General features: G+C 48.8%; 1 protein-coding gene across 1 annotated transcript; it reads right to left on the bottom strand.

The window, feature by feature from the left end:
* Window positions 1-1793: 1793 nt before the first annotated feature.
* On the bottom strand, window positions 1794-10721 carry R3HDML (R3H domain containing like). Its single transcript, XM_004430376.3, has 5 exons — window positions 10303-10721; window positions 7608-7726; window positions 7356-7488; window positions 6198-6313; window positions 1794-2345 (listed from the first exon to the last, which is right to left on the bottom strand). The coding sequence occupies exons 1-5, from the start codon at window positions 10558-10560 to the stop codon at window positions 2213-2215; spliced, it is 759 nt and encodes a 252-aa protein (XP_004430433.1). The 5' UTR covers window positions 10561-10721; the 3' UTR covers window positions 1794-2212.
* Window positions 10722-19116: the final 8395 nt, after the last annotated feature.

The following is a 19116-nucleotide window of genomic DNA, read 5'->3' on the forward strand; positions in this document are numbered from 1 at the left end:
CAGCGGGAGGAAGCCCAACTGGCTCATTTCTCCTTCAGCCTGGGTTCTTCTCAGAGGCAATTTCAGAAACGAGGAACCCAGGAGGTCATCTGGAATTCCCACCCTAAAATGACACTTTTTGCTTAATTATCTCTACCTTTGTCCGACCCCTGAGTTTCTCCCTTATTAACTGAGAGACGAGAGAGTGAATGGGTTAAGACATCAGGCTTTTGAGTCATATAAAGCAGATTCAAATTCAGGTTCATTAGCCTCAGTTTTTACATCTGTAAAATAGGGATAGGAACAGTTATCTAAGACTTAAAGTTACCTAACACTGAAGACAGCTGTGATAATGCAATGAGACTGAGTGTATAAGCAGTTCATAGATGACAGTGGTTGTTATTCTCATTATCCTGGTACTCAGGACACAGGAGGGCAATGTGGGGCATCAAAACAACACAGATTTGGGGGTCGGATGAAGCTGAATTCAAATCCCATGTCTGCTCCTTACTAGCTATGTGACCTTATGCATGTCATTTCGTCCAGGGGTCACGTGCCATTTCAATTTCCAGAACTGTTTGGGAAATTGACATAGGATTGGCAAGACTTTTCTTCCCCCAATATAAAAACATTAATAATTTTTAAAAATCTAATATTTATTGTCATCATTATTTTATAAATGAAAGGATATTTTAATACCCCTCCCCCCAAAAGTAGGAAGGATATAATCCGAGAATAATGAACTCAAAATGGTGTCCTTGTTTCTCTTATTTCACTCATTTCCAGCCCATTTGGAAATGGGCACTCACCCATTTTTCTCATCTGTAAAATGAAGTAATAATATACACACATGGACGTGTGCACTGATCTAGCCGGCATGTCTGGCACAAAGTAGGGGCTGAGGGGCTGTTGGCTGCCTCCCCTGGTCATCCTCTTGAGCTGGTTTCCCCTCATTCCAACTCCCCCTCCTCAGTTCCCTTCTCTCCTCTTTTGACCCTCCTGGAGCTGAGAGAGCAAGGCGCCAGAGAACCACTATGTCAGATCTCAAACGACTTTATTGGGGGCGGAAGGGGGAATGTTGACATGTTGACACAGGTCATGGCCTAGGTGGGAATGACCAAGAGGGAGAAAACTCACTCCGTCCAGGACGACATAGGGACTCTGGGGAAAGGGGCCTGTTTTCCATCCAGGTCTTTGAATGGAGCTCTGTCCAGCCAGGCAGGGAGGGGGCCCCAGCTGGAGGACAAGGTCTGAGGAGAGATTTTACTATCTCGGAGACAAAAGGACTTTTGTGTGTTATGATATCTGGGTGGGGCGGGGAGAGGGGAAATGGTTTATGGGAATGAGAAGGAGATTCTATAGAAGAAAGAGAGAGAGAGAGAGGGAGAGAGGGAGAGAGAGAGCGAGCGCGTGCGCGAGAGCAGCAGCGAGTAGATGAAAGAGAGAGACCAAGGCAGAGAGACAGAGTGAAAGAGAAAAAGGCCCAGAAAGAGAAAGTTCCTTCAGGCCAACTTTGGTTTTTGACTCTCAGTCTTGAGCGCTTAGAGAGGTGCTGAAGCACCTGAAGGGGATGTGAGAGCCTGAGCTCCAACCTAGATGCCATTGCAGACACGCTGTGCAGCTCTCAGTAAATCACACTCCTTCCTTGAGCCTCAGTGTACCCATCTGTAAAAGGGGGGCCTGGACCTTGTGGTGGCTCCAGTAACATGCAAAGTGGAGTGGGTGTTCACAAGCTAATTTCAATTATTTCTTAAAAGCTTGGACCTGAAATGTTCCCAACTCAAGGAGGGAACCACAGGTCCTCAAAGGCTGCCCAGAAGCTGGTTGGCTGTTATTGAAGGCATGAAGGTAGGTTTCAGGCCAAAGACTATTTAACAAATAACTTTCATTGGATGGACAAAGACTTGTGGGTTTGAGGCCCGAGAGTCACAAAGCTGCTGCTGCCACTGCTCCCTCCAGCCCTGGCTCTCTGAGAACTGAGTCAATTAAAGATGCAGGCCTCCTTCCCAGAGGCCAGAGAAGAGAAAGATGTAACTGAGGAGAGAAGGAAGGCAAGGAGGTTTGCTTCTGGCACGTGGACATTTAGGAAATGGAATCAGGAGGGAAAATCCAGATCGGTGGAGTGAGGCTAATTCATGTCTTTTTTTAAAAAATTATTCCTTGACCTTGTCTTAGGGGAGGGACCCTTGGAGGGTCAGCCCCAGCTGGAGGCCCGCCAGAGCCCAGGGAAAATTCAGAACCACAGGAGCCTGTTGGATTTGAGCCCAGAGAAGCACATGTTGCTGTTGCAGCTGCCTTGGTAATTGGGGGGGCAGGCAGAACACGGCCGCCCCATCTTGTACGGCGCCTCACCAATCCAGTTGCCTCTGGAAGAGAAAAGATCCCAGGGAGACGGGATCAGGGGACAGAGGAGACTTAACGTGAGCTACCTTCACATGGGTTTCCAAACCTCAGCACCGCAATCAACTGGCTGAGTGACCTTGCGAGTCACTTTGGCAGCCTCGGTTTCTTCATCTGTAAAACCAAGAGCTTCCTCTCTCACAGGGATGCAGCGAAGATCAAATAATGGAGCCAGGTGTGCATGCACCTAGCAACGTTCCTGGCAAATAAGTGCCTCCCCAGTAAGTATGGATTTTCTTATTCCCTCCATCCCCCCCACACGCTCCCAACCCCCAACAGACAGATCTGAGTTCTGGTCCTGGATTCTGCCACCTGCCAGCTGGTGACAGAATAAACCATCTCATTTCTAAGCCTTGATTTCATCCTCTGAGTAAAATAAACAAATGAAATGGTGTCTGTAAAAAATATGTCAAATGGTCTATGAGAAAACACTTTGTGACTTTTAAGAGTGCTGTGCCAATGAGAGCTAGAATAATTAGATGATGAGTATAATTCAGTCACTGGGGGATGTGCCCATGAAGCCTCATCATGGCCACTGCTGTACATTTGTTTCTTCAGTGACCTTATCCCAGATCCATCCTGCCTGCTCTTGAGTTAATCCTCTCAACAGACCAAGGCCTTTTGTGGCTGGGGGGATGGGGAGTTATTGCTGAATGGTCACCAAGTTTCTTTTTGGGAAATGAAAAAGTTTTGGAGATAGGTAGTGATGATGGTTGCACGATATTGTGAATGTACTTTATGCCCCTGAGTTGTACACTTAAAAATGGTTAAAATGGCAAATTTTGTGTTGTACGTATTTTGCCACAATTTTTAAAAATTAATACTATAATATAGTAAAACCCATTGAATTGTACACTTCAAATGGGTGAATTGTATGGTATGTGAATTATATCTCAATAAAGCTGTTTTAAAAAGAAGGAAACCTTCATCATATTCTCTTGCTTAAGAACTTTTAGTGGCTTCCCATTGCCTCTGCAGGGACTGGCAAATTTTTCATGGAAAGGGCCAGATAGTAAATATTTTAGGCTTTGAGGGCCAATGTCTCTATTGCATGAAACCAGCCATTAAGTAATATGTAAACAAATGGCATAGCTGTGTTTCAATAAAACTTTATTTATAAAAACAGGCAGCAGGACAGATTTTGGCTGTGGGCTGGATTTTGCCAACCCCTGGCTTATAAAGAATCACATCTACAGTTTTTGGTCAGGCATTCCAGACTGCCCCAGCAGCACGTGGATCCAGCTTATGCACTCATCTTCCCACAACTCTCTTCTCCATCCCAGCCCACAGAGTTCTCTTTTTTTCCGTCTTTCTCCTCTCAAGGCCTAAAATCATTCCCCTAGCTCTCTCTTGCTCATGCTGCCTAATAATGTCATAATTGGCCTGTAGCATTAGTTATCTCTGCAAGTCCCAGAGCCTTATTTCTTCCACTTCAAATGAACATTCTTGGGCCAGCCCCGTGGCTTAGCAGTTAGGTGCGCACGCTCCGCTGCTGGCAGCCAGGGTTCGGATCCCGGGCGTGCACCGACCACCGCTTGTTGGGCCATGCTGAGGCTGCGTCCCACATACAGCAACTAGAGGGATGTGCAACTATGACGTACAACTATCCACTGGGGCTTTGGGGAAAAAAATAAATAAATAAAATTATTAAAAAAAAAAAAAAAAAGAACATTCTTTGTGGGCAGAAATGGAATATTTTTTCTCCAAAAATGATTGTTGAATGAATGTGAGTAAAGTCAGCCAAAGTGCTTAGAAAAACACACACTTCTGGTTTCATATGGGACTCATTCATTCATTCAGCACTTCCACAGCACCCACTGGCCTTCAGGATTTGTGCCAGATGTTCTCATAAGGTAGAAATTTGGGGGCAGGGAGAGTGGGTGGTGGGGACATCTGCGTTGATGGAATCAAAGTGGTTCTTTTTTTTGTTTAATTTGACCACTTGGAAAAAAGTTCTACTGCTTAAAAAAATAAAGGGTTGAAGTCACAGTAGTGGAAGGATAAGAAATGAATAGGATCTATTTCCCACCCTCAAAGAGTTTATAACCTAGTTACAGTCATGGGCACCATTTATTGAGCATGTACTGTGGGCAACTATGTACTATGATCCTCTGTGAGCCAGGCAGTGTTAGCCCTATTTTAAAAGAGCAGACTGAGGGCCTAGAGACAAAATGATTTCTCCAAAGTCCTTAGTGTGTGCATGGTAGACCTGGGAATCAAATCCAGGTCTGGTAATAAGAAGAACCAACACGTATTCTGAAATTCTTATGAGCTCGGGGGCATTACCTGGCTCAGCTCACTTAATTCTCTCAACAATTCTATGAGTAGGTACTATTTTATTTGCATTTTGCAGATGAAGAAACAGGCATGGAAGAGTTAAGTTAAATCACAAATTCGAACCCTGGCAGTCTTGACTCCAGAGCCTAAAAATCTTAACAACTATACTAACTATATAAACTAGATATATCAGCAAACAAATTGGAACAGCCCCTTGAGCTGCTTTCAGCTCCTAATAAAGCTGGGCTGCAATATGACAATTGTCAATAGATGTCACCATCTAATAAATAAATATTTTAGCTTGAGGATTTGTGTTCTGGCTTCCAATGACTTCCAGAACATCAGGATAGTATAGTAGACAGAACGTGGGACTTGGAATCAACAGACTTGTGTTTCAAACAGCTCTGCCCCTTATCAGCTTTGTGACTTTTGGTAAATTACTTAACCTCTCTGATCCTCAATTTCTTAATGTAAAAAGGGAAAATACTTTCCCAGTGTCCCTCCCTTTATCCTTCCTTCTTTCTCTCTGTCATCTCTTCAACCAGATAATAAGGTGAAGGTATTTTGTAAACGGTCAAGGGCTAAGTGAGAGTAGAAGGTGGCTATCATTATGTAATTTTGACTTTCTAAATATCCTGTTTATTTAGAATTTGTTCTTGTTTTTGTCTGAGAATCTGTAATATTTGCAGGTTTGTATATTGCATTGGAAGGGAACTGTCATTCCCCTTTCTCCGTGTTTCTGAAAGTCTGTGTATGAAGACCCCTCGTGACCTCTCTCCCACCAAGCTGACTGGAGAGTCTGAGAGAAGGAGCTGAGCATGCTCATTCCATCCTTCCTGTCTTTTTTTGTGTGTGTGTGAGGAAGATCAGCCCTGAGCTAACATCCATGCCAATCCTCTTCTTTTTGCTGAGGAAGACTGGCCCTGAGCTAACATCTGTGCCCATCTTCCTCCACTTTATGTGGGACACCGCCACAGCATGGCCTGACAAGCGGTGCGTCGGTGTGTGCCCAGGATCCAAACCCTGGCCGCCAGCAGCAGAGCGTGCGCACTTAACCGCTACGCCACGGGGCCGGCCCCACTTCCTGTCTTTCTGATGGGATGTGCCTGCCTGCAGGGAGCGTGTGTTCTTGGACTCTATTTCTTGTGCTTAGAGGAGCTGACTCTGCACCTGTAGGAAGAGGCCTGTGGTTGTCCACCGCTGCCCGTCAATGGGTGCAGGTCTAACTCAATAGTGAGATATTTACAAGCCCATTGGCGGGCAGATCTAAGCCCCATTTTCCACTATCGACTTCATCAGGGAGGCAGCCAATCCACCTGCCTCAGTCCTCTGTCTATCTCCCAATCAATCGTGAAACTTGGGTAAAGAAAAAGTATTAATAATTGACTCTCTAAAACTACCAGATTGTACGGTATTGAGGTTACTTAGGATGGAGGAAGGCGAGGTGTCCTGTGTGTCTTCCTTTTCTTTGAATTCCGCCCACTCCACCTCAGGGTCCACCTCCCTCCTCAGCACCCTCTCTGTCTCGGTGCTGCACTTACTTAATGGCATAGTTGCAGACCAGGTACACTGCCTGACGCCAAGTGCTGCCCCAGACGTTGATGCTGCCACATGTGTGGATGGCACAGCCCAGCCGATTGGAGGACGCCCACACCATCTGAGGAAGGACAGACAGGGGCAATGTGAGAAGGACTCAGCAGGGCGCAGGTTCCTCGGGGCTGGGAGGGTCCTGGGCTTGGTTCAGGGTGGGTGCATTAGATGAGGTCTTCCTGGAGGAGGCAGTCTACCTGTCTCAAGGTGAGGGGGCTGGATGCATATTGTACTACAATGTTTCTCAAACTTTTTTTTACTACAACTAACAGTAAGGAATAAATTTTATATTGTTACCCAGTGTACAAACACACACACACACACACACACAATTGGAACAAAAGTTTTACAAGTGTGATATATGCTAATATTTTCTATACCATTCTATTAGATTTCTTTCTTTTTTTTTTTTGTAGTGACTAATGTTTGAAAATCATTGTGTTGGAGGTTAAAACACAAACTTTGGAGTTAAACAGCCTAGAATCAGAGTCTCAATATCATCAGCTGTGTGACTTTGACCAAGTCACTTAACCACTCTGTGCCTTTGTTTCTTTTTTGTTAAAATGGAGGTAATTAGAGCGTCTCAAATTTAGATTTTTGACATTACCTCCAAATGAGTCACAGAGAAACCAACAGGACTGAAAGAAGACGTTTGTCATACAGTTGGAAGTTTCTGTCCTGTTCCTTGCAACATTATATTGCATTATATTTTTATGTGTGATAAGTGTTAAAATGTTCAATATTAGCACTCAAAATATACTACACTTTTTGTAACCTTATTTTGGTATTTCTTTTTTTAAGATAGTGGGAGCCTTAGAAAACGGAAAGTGTTTGGGCCTATTGAATTGAAAATCACTCTTGAACTTGTCAGACCACACATCTCCATTCTGGGTCAGACAACCTGGTCAGCCCACCTATGCCACTCAAAACAAGATCTAGTTCAGCTCAATTCAACATACACACAACTTTCCAGGAAGAGGCTTATTACGTAAAAGGAAGTCCATAGGGGCCTCTTGTTTTATTTCTAATGTCTGTTCCACCACAGTCTTTTTCTTCTAAGGGACCACGATTTGTTCTCCCAATGGCCCACGGTCCCGACAAAGGGGTACCTGGGTATAGTGGGAGCAGACAGGCCCACCGCAGCGCCAGGGGCAGCGCGGCTTACAGTCTTTTGGTGCCGGAAACAAATAATGCCGCTTCTCCTCAGACCAAGACTTCACGAGATCCACCACCGAGCGGTACCTGGGGAGGCAGAGAGGATGGAAGGTGCTGGGCGGGAGAAGGGAAAAGTCACTCTGCCACCAGCTTGCTCGGGGACCTCGTTGAATGACTGAGTGAAGGAAGGGCAGAGGATCACTCACCGGCCAGAATGGATGGAGAGGTTCTGGCCCACGTATCTCATCAGCTGTGAAGGCCCGTGGGCCCAGATGCACTGGGTGGCCCAGGCCTCGGCAGACCTGGCCAGCCGCTCGTCCCAGACCTGGGGAAAGAAAGGTCATGAAATCCCCTGGGGAACAACCACCACCATCTCAACCATGTAGAGATGCACACAGACATGGCGCCACTACTCCCCCATCTCCTCGGAACCCTGCAACAGATCCCCTCGACAAGTTAGAAAACTGAGGCTCAGAGAGGCCTGTGACTTCCAGGTTGACAGCAAGTCCACACCAGAGCCGAGATCCACACCCAGGTCTCTGACTCCTAGTCTACTGCCCTTTTCCCCTCACCGGACTTCAAGCTTGGGGCTCTCTGTTCCGAGCAGTGTCCCAGGGTATTTGGCCAGGAGTCCTCAGCAGTCCCTAGAAGTGACTGAGCCCTGGGGTGATGGGAAGATGACTGATTTTTTTGTTGTTGTATTTTCAAAATGTGTTTAACATTAAAAATTTTAATTCAAAAGGTTTTTTTTTTTTGAGTAGTGAAAACATGCACAAATTTAATACATAAGAAGTCCAAAGGAGGAAAAGTGGAAAGTCTCTCATCTCTGTCTTATATTGTCCCTCCAGCCACCCTGCCCCCTAGAGGCACCATCACTGTTTCTTCTGTCCTCTTCCAGAAATATTCTATACATGTACAAGCCTATATATATATGGTTATATATATATGTAATTATATATAAAAATATATAAAATATAAAATAATTATATATATATATTTTTTTGACAAATAGCAGCATGCCAGACACTCTGTTCTGCACCTCGCTCTTTTCACTTAACAAGATAGGTTATCTTAGTGATTAATCCACATCAGTACGTAGAGAACACCCTCCTCATCCTTCTTACCAGCTTCATAATTTTCCAATGTATGAATGCCCCAAGTTTTATAACCTGAAAATCATCACTTAAAAAATAGTTCCCTTCTACTCTGTCTTCCTGGGGCTCTCTGAGATGCTATTTGCTCATTCATTTCATTTGTTTATTCAGCAAATACTGAACCATATTTCTAGGCACCGGGGACTCACATCTAACAGGAAAATGAGACATTAAACAATCATTACCGTCCTGGCGGGTGTGAGAATGTGAAACAGGGAACCAGAACTTTCTTGGGGCTGTGGGAGAGAAAGGACTTCTTGAACAAGGGGTGTTTGGTCAGATACCTGTCCTGGGGGCAGAAGCCAGCAAGTGAAGAAGAAACGGGGGTCCAACAGAGGGGTCCATGCATCTCGCCAGGGCCATCCGGCTCATCCTCTTCCCAGGAAAGCAGAGGAATGTTTCCTTCATGCTCCAGAGGGGTAAACTGAAGGAAGGGGCATGCTAACATGAAACCCACACTCACTGGCCCTCCCCTGGGTCCCTGGTGAGACTTCCAGCTCTCTCTGTTCCATACGACACGCAATAATTAAACACCTGTTGGGGTGAGTGCCTTGCACGCACAACTGGTGCTCAATAAATTCGTCATTGTTTGAAAAATAGAAGACCTTCCATGTGCAAGTCACTGTGTTAATAAATGAATGAGTCAGTCAACGGACGAATAAATGACTCCCTCGCCTCTAGCTGCCTGCCATTCCAGCTCCTATCCCCACCCCTCCCCGAAATCTTACCACTACCTGACACTGTATTCTCTCTATATTTTGTTGTTAATATTTGTTTTCTATCATCCCCGCTAAAATATAAGCTCCATGAGGGAGGAGAGCTTGTCCATCCTGTTTTCGCGGAATCCATGAGACTTAACGTGGTGCCTGGCTCTGAGCAGGAGCTAGTCCATAAGTGATGGTCATGTTGCAAAAGAAGTTTCAGGCTGTTGAGTAGCATGCATTTGTTTTGGAGGGGGCGGACTGGCAATCCCTTTCCCTAAAGAAATCTCTCAGTGGGCTGGAAGCCTATCTCTCCAGGCTGGTTTGGCACAATGGTCCGGGGGAGGGGCTGTGATAAAGAGAAACTTTCCCTCCTCCACTCTGGGAGTCTGGCTTCTGAGGGGGTGCTGGGGTGAGAGGCACCAGCTCGTTTCTTTGAGGGAAGACACTCCAGCTTCCTCCACTGGTCAACTGCTGGTTTTTCCCAGCTACCAGTGCCCACTGCTCCAAACTCGACATCCACAGGCTTGTTGAGGGCTGTCCAGTCTGGGTGTGTCTATCAAACCCCCGGGGGCAAAGAGATAATCGCATGGAAAGCTTCAGCCATCCACCCCCGCAGGTCCCCATTGGAGAGCCAGAATTCTTAGGCAGGGTATTGTGTTGGTTAATACCTCAGCCTTTAGCAGCAGGAAGACATGGGTTGGAATCCCAGCTGGGTGACCTTGGGAAAAATTCATTCTTTGCATCTCAGTTTCTTTATTTGAAAAGTGGAGATGACAATTCCCACCTTGAAGGAAAGAGGAGACCCTCAGGAATGTGTAGTGCCTGGCACACGGCAGATGCTCCATAAATAGCAGGCCTCTGCCCCCACCTCCCAGGAGGACCCGTGCAACCACCTTAATTTCCTCATCTGTAAAATGGGCAGACTAATTCCTGCCCTTTCCACAGAACCCAGACAGCCAGATACTTGCTATGGCGAATGGTCCAGCCCTTCCAGGACACACTGAGTTGACTGGCATTTGGTGGAAGGGGAACTGGGGACTCACCATGTATTCCATGTTGGCAGCAGGTGGGTGCACGCTGGCCCGGATGTTGTTGTGATAATCCAACAAGGCACTCATGTCTCGGGCAGAGATGTGGCGCGTCCGCCGGTAGCGGGGCACCCCCAGGCCACTCAGGGGCCGCACAGCTGTGCCCTCAGTCCGGGCCAGTGCCAAGGTGGCATTGGGCACCAAGGTGTTCACTGTCTGGCCCGCCCAGAAGAGCAGGCCCGCCAGACCCACGGTGCCGGGCAGCAGGGGCATGGCTGGCTGGACAGGTCACGTGTCTACCTTGTGCAGTCAGAGCCGGCTGCCTGGAGGGGGCGGGCATGAGGGCACCAAACCCTGAGTGTCCTCCAGCATTGCCATCCCAGGGGATGCTAACCCTGGGAGCTTGGCAAAGACCTCCTGACTCACCTCTGGTCCAGGTGCCCAATACTCCATCCTTCCCACTGCAGTGGACTGAGTGGATTGGGCACTGGGAAGAAATTGCCCAGACAGTGGCTAATCCAGACCAGACCCTGGGGTGAGACGGTGCTATCACCTCAAAGCCAGGGCTCCATCCCACCAGCCCCAGAGAAAGACACCAGTCCTCTCCAGCCTGGACACCCTCTTCACCAACCCTGCTCCAAGAGGGCTTCTTCGAGGTCCTGGGGTGGGGGCAGGGCCAACCTTCCCCCAGGCATAGTGCAGGGCCCTCCTGTCTCTGAGCGGCTGCAATTTTGGGATTGAAAGCCAGACACAGAAAGAACCAGATGGCAGAGAATGAAAGAGGCCGAGAAAAAGAGAGGCAGAGAGAAAGAAAAACAAGAAACAGAGAAAAAGAAAAAGACACCAAAAAGGCGACTGAAAAAAAGAGATACAGAGGAAAGGGATGAATGATGTAGAAATGCGGAAAAGATAAGAGAGAATGAGCAAAAGAGAGACAATGATGGGGGAAAACAGAAAGAACATGGGGGAGACAGAAATAGAGGTAGAGAGAGAAAGACAAAGCGAAAAAAGAACAGAGAGGACGGAGAGAGAAATAGAATTAAAGAGAAGAGCCAGAGAGAGGCGTGCGGGAGACCAGGCAGCAGGCTCCCCAGGGGCGCATACCCAGGACGGGCAGCCCGGGCAGATGGCAGGAGGCGGCCGGCCGAGGAGGCAGGGGACCTCTGCAGACACCCCGGCCTGCCTGGCAGCACAGCGACTTTAACGGTCCCCTGGGAGCTGATGGCATCTGACATCCCAGCCCACAGCCCCCTCCCCTTCCAGCCAGGCCAGACTCGGACAGGAGGCTCCGCCTGCCCGTTTGTGGGCTTTCCTCTCCCGCCCTCTCGCGCCTCTGCTGTTCCCGCGTCCACCTGGAGTGTGCAGGGCTGGGCTGGGCTGCTGGTCAGGGTAGGGATGTGGCAATGGCAGGGATTCCAGGATGAAATACCACCCCGTCCTCGGGAGAGCCCAGATCCAGAAGCTTCTCTCTGCGTTCCAGACCCCAACATGTTAAGGCCACCTTGCATCTGGAGATTATTTTCTGACTGCTTTCCCTACAAAGCCCTCCAGCCTCAGAGAAGGTGGTTAATATGGCCCTATCTAATGAGGTGTACTACGTGCCAGGCCCAGGCTGAGCGCTTTACACACACAAGCTCAGCCAACCCTCAGAATCAGATACGATAGGTTCCCACTTTATAGACGAAGAAATCGAGACGCGAAGAGGTGAAGGAACAAGCACAAAGTCAAGCCAGCCTGTTCGCGAGAGAGCCAGGATCACATCCAAGTCTGACCCCAGGGCCCTGTAGGTAGGTAAAAAGGATGCCATTTTGGTAACCAAACCAATATAGATGCACAGGAAAAAAGCCTAGGGGGATGTCCACAATGATGCCGCTCAAACATAGCACTGTGGAGCCTAATTAGTAATTAAGCCCATGGGTCTGGGTTCAAATCCCTATTATTTCACTCACTGAGTGTCCTTAAGCAAGTCACTCAATCATTTTGTGCCTCATCTGTAAAACAGGAGTAACAATGGTGCCTACCTTATAGCACGGTTGCGAGGATTAGACGAGTTCACATTTGTGGAGCACTTAGAACAGTATATGCTCTGTGTGTGTGTTTGCACGTGTGCTTGTGTGTATACATGTACTTGGGCTAGTATGTGGGTGTTTATATATGTTATGTGTGTCCAAGCATGTGTGTTCATGCATGTGCCTATGAGGGTTTGTGTGTCACATATGTGTACAAATATGTGCATGAGCATGCAGATATCTGTGTGTGTGTGTGTGTGTGTGTGTGTGTGTGTGTGTTATCAAAGCCTGGTTGGTCTCTGAGTTGCTGAACTTCCCGGTTAAGAAAGAGTTTAATTTTCTCCTCTCTGATTACTTGTATTCTTTACAAATAACAAGCAACACTTTTGTCACGGGACGAGGTAGACTTACAAGAAAGGTGTCATATAAAAAAACCAAAGTTGAAGCATTTGGAACCCTCCAGCCTCCTCTTCCAGGGACCTCTGAACATCCCCAGGCAGAACCCAGTCCCAGGACACCAAGCTGAGCCCTGGCCCAGGTGGCAGTGCAGGGCTGGGGGCTGGAACTGGGCTGCCCCAGTGGGGTCCTCCGCAGACACATGGAATTCCCGCCCCAGGCAGCCACCCAGCCTCAACCTCCGCGGCCCAGACAGTGCTGGCTGCCAGAGCACACACCTTCCCCCTGGAAGCAGCCTCCCCTGCCCAGGCGGCTGCCGGCGGGATGCTGGGGGAGGTGGGGCGGGCAGAGGCCGCGAGCGATGGAGGCTGCCGCACCTGACCTCTGCAGGGCTTTCCCACCATGCCAGAAGGTCAAGAGGGACTGGCTCCAATCTAGCCCCATCTCTGCTCCAGTGTGCTGGGTGTCCTGGGGCAAGTCCCTTTCTTTCTCTGGGCCTCAAACGCCCCATTGGAGAAACTGGACTAAGGGCTCTTCTGCCTATGGTGCGCTGGGATCCACAACACACCCGGGGGAGCTCTGCAGCCCCGAGAGGGCAGACACAGACAACTGTGGCACTTAGGAACCCAGGAGTGTCAACAATCATGCCCTGCTCTCTCAGAATGCTTGACACAAACTTCTCCCGTGTGACCGGCACTTGTACGGTTCAGAGCGTCCCATCCATGACTCACTTGGTCCTCACAGCTGCCTGTGAAGGAGGAGCCCCGCCCACTGCACAAACGAGGACACGGGGGTACACGGAGCCTCAGGGACCTGTCCTGGGGCACGGAGCTTGTCTGTGTAGTACCTGGGGTTCTGGCAGTGGACGCTCTCGCACACAGACAGAATGCACACACATCCACGTTGCACACAGCACACACACGTGCACGCACTCGCACAAGCACATCATCCTCCCACAAATTACAGAGACAGCTCGTTCTCCCAGCCCTTCAGATCCTTTCTACTTACACCCTCAGGTGCCCTTGCACACATATACAGATACCCACTCTTTACACGTCTAATCACACTAACACATATAAGCCTAGGTGTTTGCTCTATCTCAGTGCCAGCACTGTTTTAAGCACTTTATGTGGACAAGCTCGTTAATCTTCAGAACGACCCTATCAGGCTGGTACTATTATTATCATCATATCCATTTTTATATATATGAGGAAACTGAGGCACGAAGAGGTGAGTCGTTTGCCTGGGGTCCCACAGCCAGTGGGTGGCAGAGGTGAGAAGCACCAGGCGGGCTAGTTACGCCGCCTCTCCACAGAGACAGATGCGGAGAAAGGAACAGCCCCCCAGTCCAGCCACGCAGACAAAATCACCCCCTCCTACCCAACACGTTCACACAGCCACAGAAACCAGTGGCGGCGAGCACACAGCGACACCCCTGCCCGCTCCACCAGGTGGGAGCTTCTCTGCTGTCCTGCTCGACTAAGCCTGTTCCCAGGTTCACTTCGGCAGGTTCCTAGTGGGTAAAAATGTTGGGAGGGCAGGAAATAATTGGGGACGGCCCAGATTAGTGGCCGGGGCTGGGATCTCACTTAGGGTAGGAACACTTTCTCACCCCTGAATTTCATGTCTCTGGATTCAGCTGTTGCTTCATACTCGCCCCTGCTGGAATTCTCTCTGGACTTGAGGGAGCGAAGGAGAAATTATTCTGGAGAGTCGTAGTATTCAAGTCAGTATAGCTCGGTGGCTATCGCTCTGGATCCAGACAGCCTAGGTTCCTGGGCCACCTCTGTGGCTTACTAGCTGTGTAACTGTGGGCAAGTTACTCAACATTTCTGTGCCTCAGTTTCCTCCTTTACAAAATGGGGCTGCCTCATGACATTGTGGGGATTAAATGAGTTAGTACATGTTAAGACCCTTAACACAATGTCTGGCACAGGGCAAGCAGTCAACAATGTTAGCTATAATAATAGCTCATAATAATAATAATAACTGTCAACATTTATTTAGCATGTCCATTTAGTGTCAGACACCAAATGCTTTACGGACAAGGTCTCAGTTAAGACTTGCTCCAGTTTCATGGGTCAGGCATCAGCATCTGCATTCTACAGACAAGGAAATAGAAACTCAGAGAGGTTAAGTAACTTGCCCAAGTTCACACAGCTAGTCCCAGTGGAAACTGGATTCCAGTGCCAGGTCTCTCTGATTCTTATCCCAGTGTTCCTTTCACTCAGTAAAGTTGCGTTTAAGAAGAGACTGTGAGGGCCGGCCCCGTGGCTTAGCAGTTAAGTGCGCGCACTCCACTACTGGTGGCCCAGGTTCGGATCCCGGGCGCGCACCAACGCACAGCTTCTCCGGCCATGCTGAGGCCGCTTCCCACATACAGCAACTAGAAGGATGTGCAACTATGACATACAACTATCTACTGGGGCTTTGGGGAAAAAAAAAGGAGGAGGATTGGCAATAGATGTTAGCTCAGAGCCGGTATTCCTCAGCAAAAAGAGGAGGATTAGCACGGATGTTAGCTCAGGGCTGATCTTCCTCACACACACACAAAAAATGTTTAGAAGAGACTGTGAGACAGGAACCTGATGCTTTAAAGAAGAGACTGAGAAAGCTAAAAGGCCCTTAGAGATCTTCTAGGTCACCCCCTCATTTGCCAGTTGGGGAAAGAGGTTCAGAGAGGTTAAGTGACTTGTCCAAGGTCACACAGCAACTGGCAGACTTAGGACTGCAACCTAGTCTTATGTCACTGTGCAACCCAGTCCTTGTCTCTCCAAATGCAAGCAGGAAGAGGGAAGGAGCTGGAAGGAGGGAGCTGGGGGGAGGGGAGCACGTATGAAAAATAACAGCGGTGATCCAGACTCTTCAAAACTCTTCAGGTCAAATGCTCCAGGGTCTTCCAAAAGATAAACTGTAAGAAAATGAAAGGGATGGAGAGAGAATCAGTAGACCTAGAAGATACACACTTTTTTACATGGACAAGACTAAACTCTACTGTTTAAGGATGTGCACTTGGGCTATAAACTATAAAGAAACATAAAGAAATCCTATAAAAGTCAGGCTGTGACTGGGGTGGGACATTTGAGGGGCTTCTATTTCTTAATCTGACTGGTGGTTACAAGTGGTTCACCTTATTAGGTCGCACATGTATTTTATGTGACTTTCTGTATCTGTGCTTTATTTTGTCATAAAAATGTTATATAAAAATACACAAAAAATATATTTTATATTATATATAAAAATGCTATATAAAAGATATATTAAAGTGTATATATATATAAAAAAATAACAGTGGTTGTGATTTATACAGTGAGACCATCCATCTGTTACCGCCGTAACCACATGGGAGGGTTTTAACCGTCTTTCAGCAGTTGAGGACACAAAAGTTCAAACAGGAAGACAACTTGCCCACAGTCGCACAGCAAATAAGTCTGAGAGCCAGGACTCGACCCCTGTGGCTTGGTGCGTCTCCACAGCACAGCGGTGTTTGGGCTGCTCGGGCTGCCAGTGGTAGTTCCTGACCCAGTAAAGAGAGTTGGAGAGGTCTCATGACAGATTCAGAGAAACCGGCTACTCAGAAAATAAAGCACATCCAGAAGCACCTCTGGGCTCCCACATCTGCCTTCTGCTCTCTCTGCCCAGGGAGCAGAGTCACCCAGAGGGAGGCAGGATGGTCTAGCAGTGGGCAAGGACCAGAGCTGTGGAGTCAGATAGCTCTGAATGACCTGCAGCAAGTCATAAGCCCTCTCTGAGCCTCAGTTTCCTCGTCTATAAAATGGGAACAATAAATAGATGCTACCCTATTTGGCTATTACGAGAAATTCAGTGAGACATGGAAACTGTTAGCCCACAAAGCAAAGTTTGTTCAACGTTAGCTGTTAACCTCCCCAAACAGAAACACTGTGTGATCCCACTGATGAGTTGCTCAAGAGCGGGCAAAACTAACTAGGGTGATGGGAGCCAGCGCAGGGGCTCCTTTGGGGGGTACTGATTGAGAAGGCATGAGGGAACCCCTACTGAGAGTGTGGTATCTGTTTTATATTTTGATCTGGGTGATGATTACATGGGTGGATACATATAAAAATTCACATAGTTGTACACTTAAGATTTTGGCACTTAAAATTAAGTTATACCTTAACAAAAAAAAATTAGAGTTATACAGGGTTTAAAAAAATCTTTGTTTAAGAGTTCTTTCAACAAGTATAAAATTAAAATCCTACATAAGAAAAAACACACACACCAACAGAAATATCCCCTCTTGTCTCCCCAACACATACTTGCTACCCAACACACATAAATACCCTCCCCGGTACCCCCACTAAACCCCCAACACTGTGCACACATAGCCCAAGACCCCTACAGCAACACAAATAGAAACTAGCGTGCAACAGAGCAGACACACCTGCACCCCCACTCAACCCCACAGCACATCCATCCTCAGATACAGATGCTTTTCCACTCTGGGTGCATGGAAACACACCCCACATGCAAACACACAAGCAGAGACACACACACACCAAACCCATAGACCAAATTGACTCGATGGGCAGATTCGTGAGTCAGACAGATGTGGGTGGGGGTCTTGGCCCCATCACTTCCTCACTATAGGACCTGGGGCAAGTCAGGTATTTCTTTGAGCCCCTGTAAAATGGGCCCAATAAGATCTTCTCTCACAACATGAAATAAAATAAGAAGGAAGACCAAGAGCGAACAAGCTCTCTGTGGGAAGGAGCCGTGTGACTCGTCCCCGTGTCCTCAGTGACTCATACCAGGTCGTTATTAGTTAAACTGGCATGTGTTGTAAAGTAAGCTTGTGTGTGTTGTCAGTTCTCACCAGATTAATTTATAGATTCGATATGATCCCAATAAAAATTCCAACAAGGTTTCTGGAGGAAGTTGGCAAGCCGAGTCTAAACTTCACATAGAAGAGCCACGGCCCGAGAATTTTCAAGACACTCCGTTAGTCATGATGTCAGTAATATTATGGCTAAGCAGAAAACAGAAAAATGAGAGGAGGGTGAAGCTGGAACATAGGGGTGAGGGGGCGAGGAGGGCACAGCAGTGCAAGGAGAGGAAACAGCACGGGCAAAGGCTCTGAGGCTGGAGGCAGTTTGGTTCATTTGAAGAACTGAGACAGGGCAGGCTAGGGAAGAGGCAGAGGGTACAGAGAGTGTAAGAGCCAGTTGAGAGTTGGGGTCAGAGGTGAGCAGAGGCCATTTCTCAGGCTGGAGGCCCTGAATGTCACCCAGCTGCAGGGCTGGTGAGGACCTGAGATTCTGCTTTGAGCTCTGCCCAGTGCCCCATCCTGGTGCCCTACTGGGAGTGGAGGCTGGGGGTTGGGAGAGAGGCTGGGAGAGCAGACCAGGGCTTAGCCCTCCAGGGGAAGGGGGCACGTCATCCCAGCCCAACCTTCTAGGAGCTGATTTCCTAGGGACCCTCAGAGCCCTGAAACCAGGGGGGTGCCCCTGAGGGGTCCCTCCCTGTCTTCCTCTGCCCAGGAAGGATTCTGAGCAGGGTGTTCGCAGGGCTGAGCCAGGGAGCCCCTCATCCTCCCGAGTGTCAGAGAGGACGAGCCCCCCTCAAACAGTGGGGAAGGGTCACTAGATGGTGGGGCGCCCGGTGCTCCCGCACCCTGGCCCAGCAGTCCCGGGGCGCGAGGCCGCGGGGGGTCAAGGCCATGCCCTCGGGGGCCGGCGGCGGCGGACTGGGGCATCCTCGTCTCGTCCAGCTCGGACAGCTGCACGGCCAGGGGTGGCCGCGGAATTTGCTGCGTCGCCGGCCCGCGCAGCCCGAGCGGAAAAGCCCCGGCGTCAGCGGCCCCCGCCCCGCCACCGCCGAGGCGCCCCCACATTCCTGCGCCGGGCGCGGAGCCCGCCCCGCGGCCACACCCCGGCGCGCGACCCTAAGAATTCAACAGGGCGGGGCGGGAGGGGACCCGTGGGACCCTCCGGGCCTCCTCGCTCATCGACTGAGCCAGATTCCCCATCTGTTAAATGGGGACGGTGACACTTTGCCTGGCCTATCTCACAAGCTACGATGAGCAGCCAAAGATGAGCATCTTTATTTTAGAGGTGACCGTTTATTGTGCGCCTACTGTATGCCTCACACCCAGCAAAATAAGGTTTCACTTGCTTATCGGGGCACTCTACTGTTCTCATTTTTCAGGCGGGGAAATGAGAGAGAGAAGTGACGCCCTAGGTCACACAGGTAATAAATCCCAAGTCTAGACTTGAACCCTTGTCTGTCTGTTCTGAACCAACATCCTACCTGGCCGCTAAACCCTATCAGCTGTGGCCTGGAAAACTTTGCAGAGTGCTGTGACCCTGTGAGTCATTCTTTTGGGCAGGCAGGTGAGGTCAGAATGGCACTCCCCAGACCTAGGAGGCAGTGTGGGCTCCTGGTGAAGCCCTTTGCTGGGTGGGCC

Source organism: Ceratotherium simum, chromosome 21, assembly GCF_057802395.1.
Source record: "Ceratotherium simum simum isolate JZ-2026a chromosome 21, ASM5780239v1, whole genome shotgun sequence".
NCBI classification, from domain to species: domain Eukaryota; kingdom Metazoa; phylum Chordata; class Mammalia; order Perissodactyla; family Rhinocerotidae; genus Ceratotherium; species Ceratotherium simum.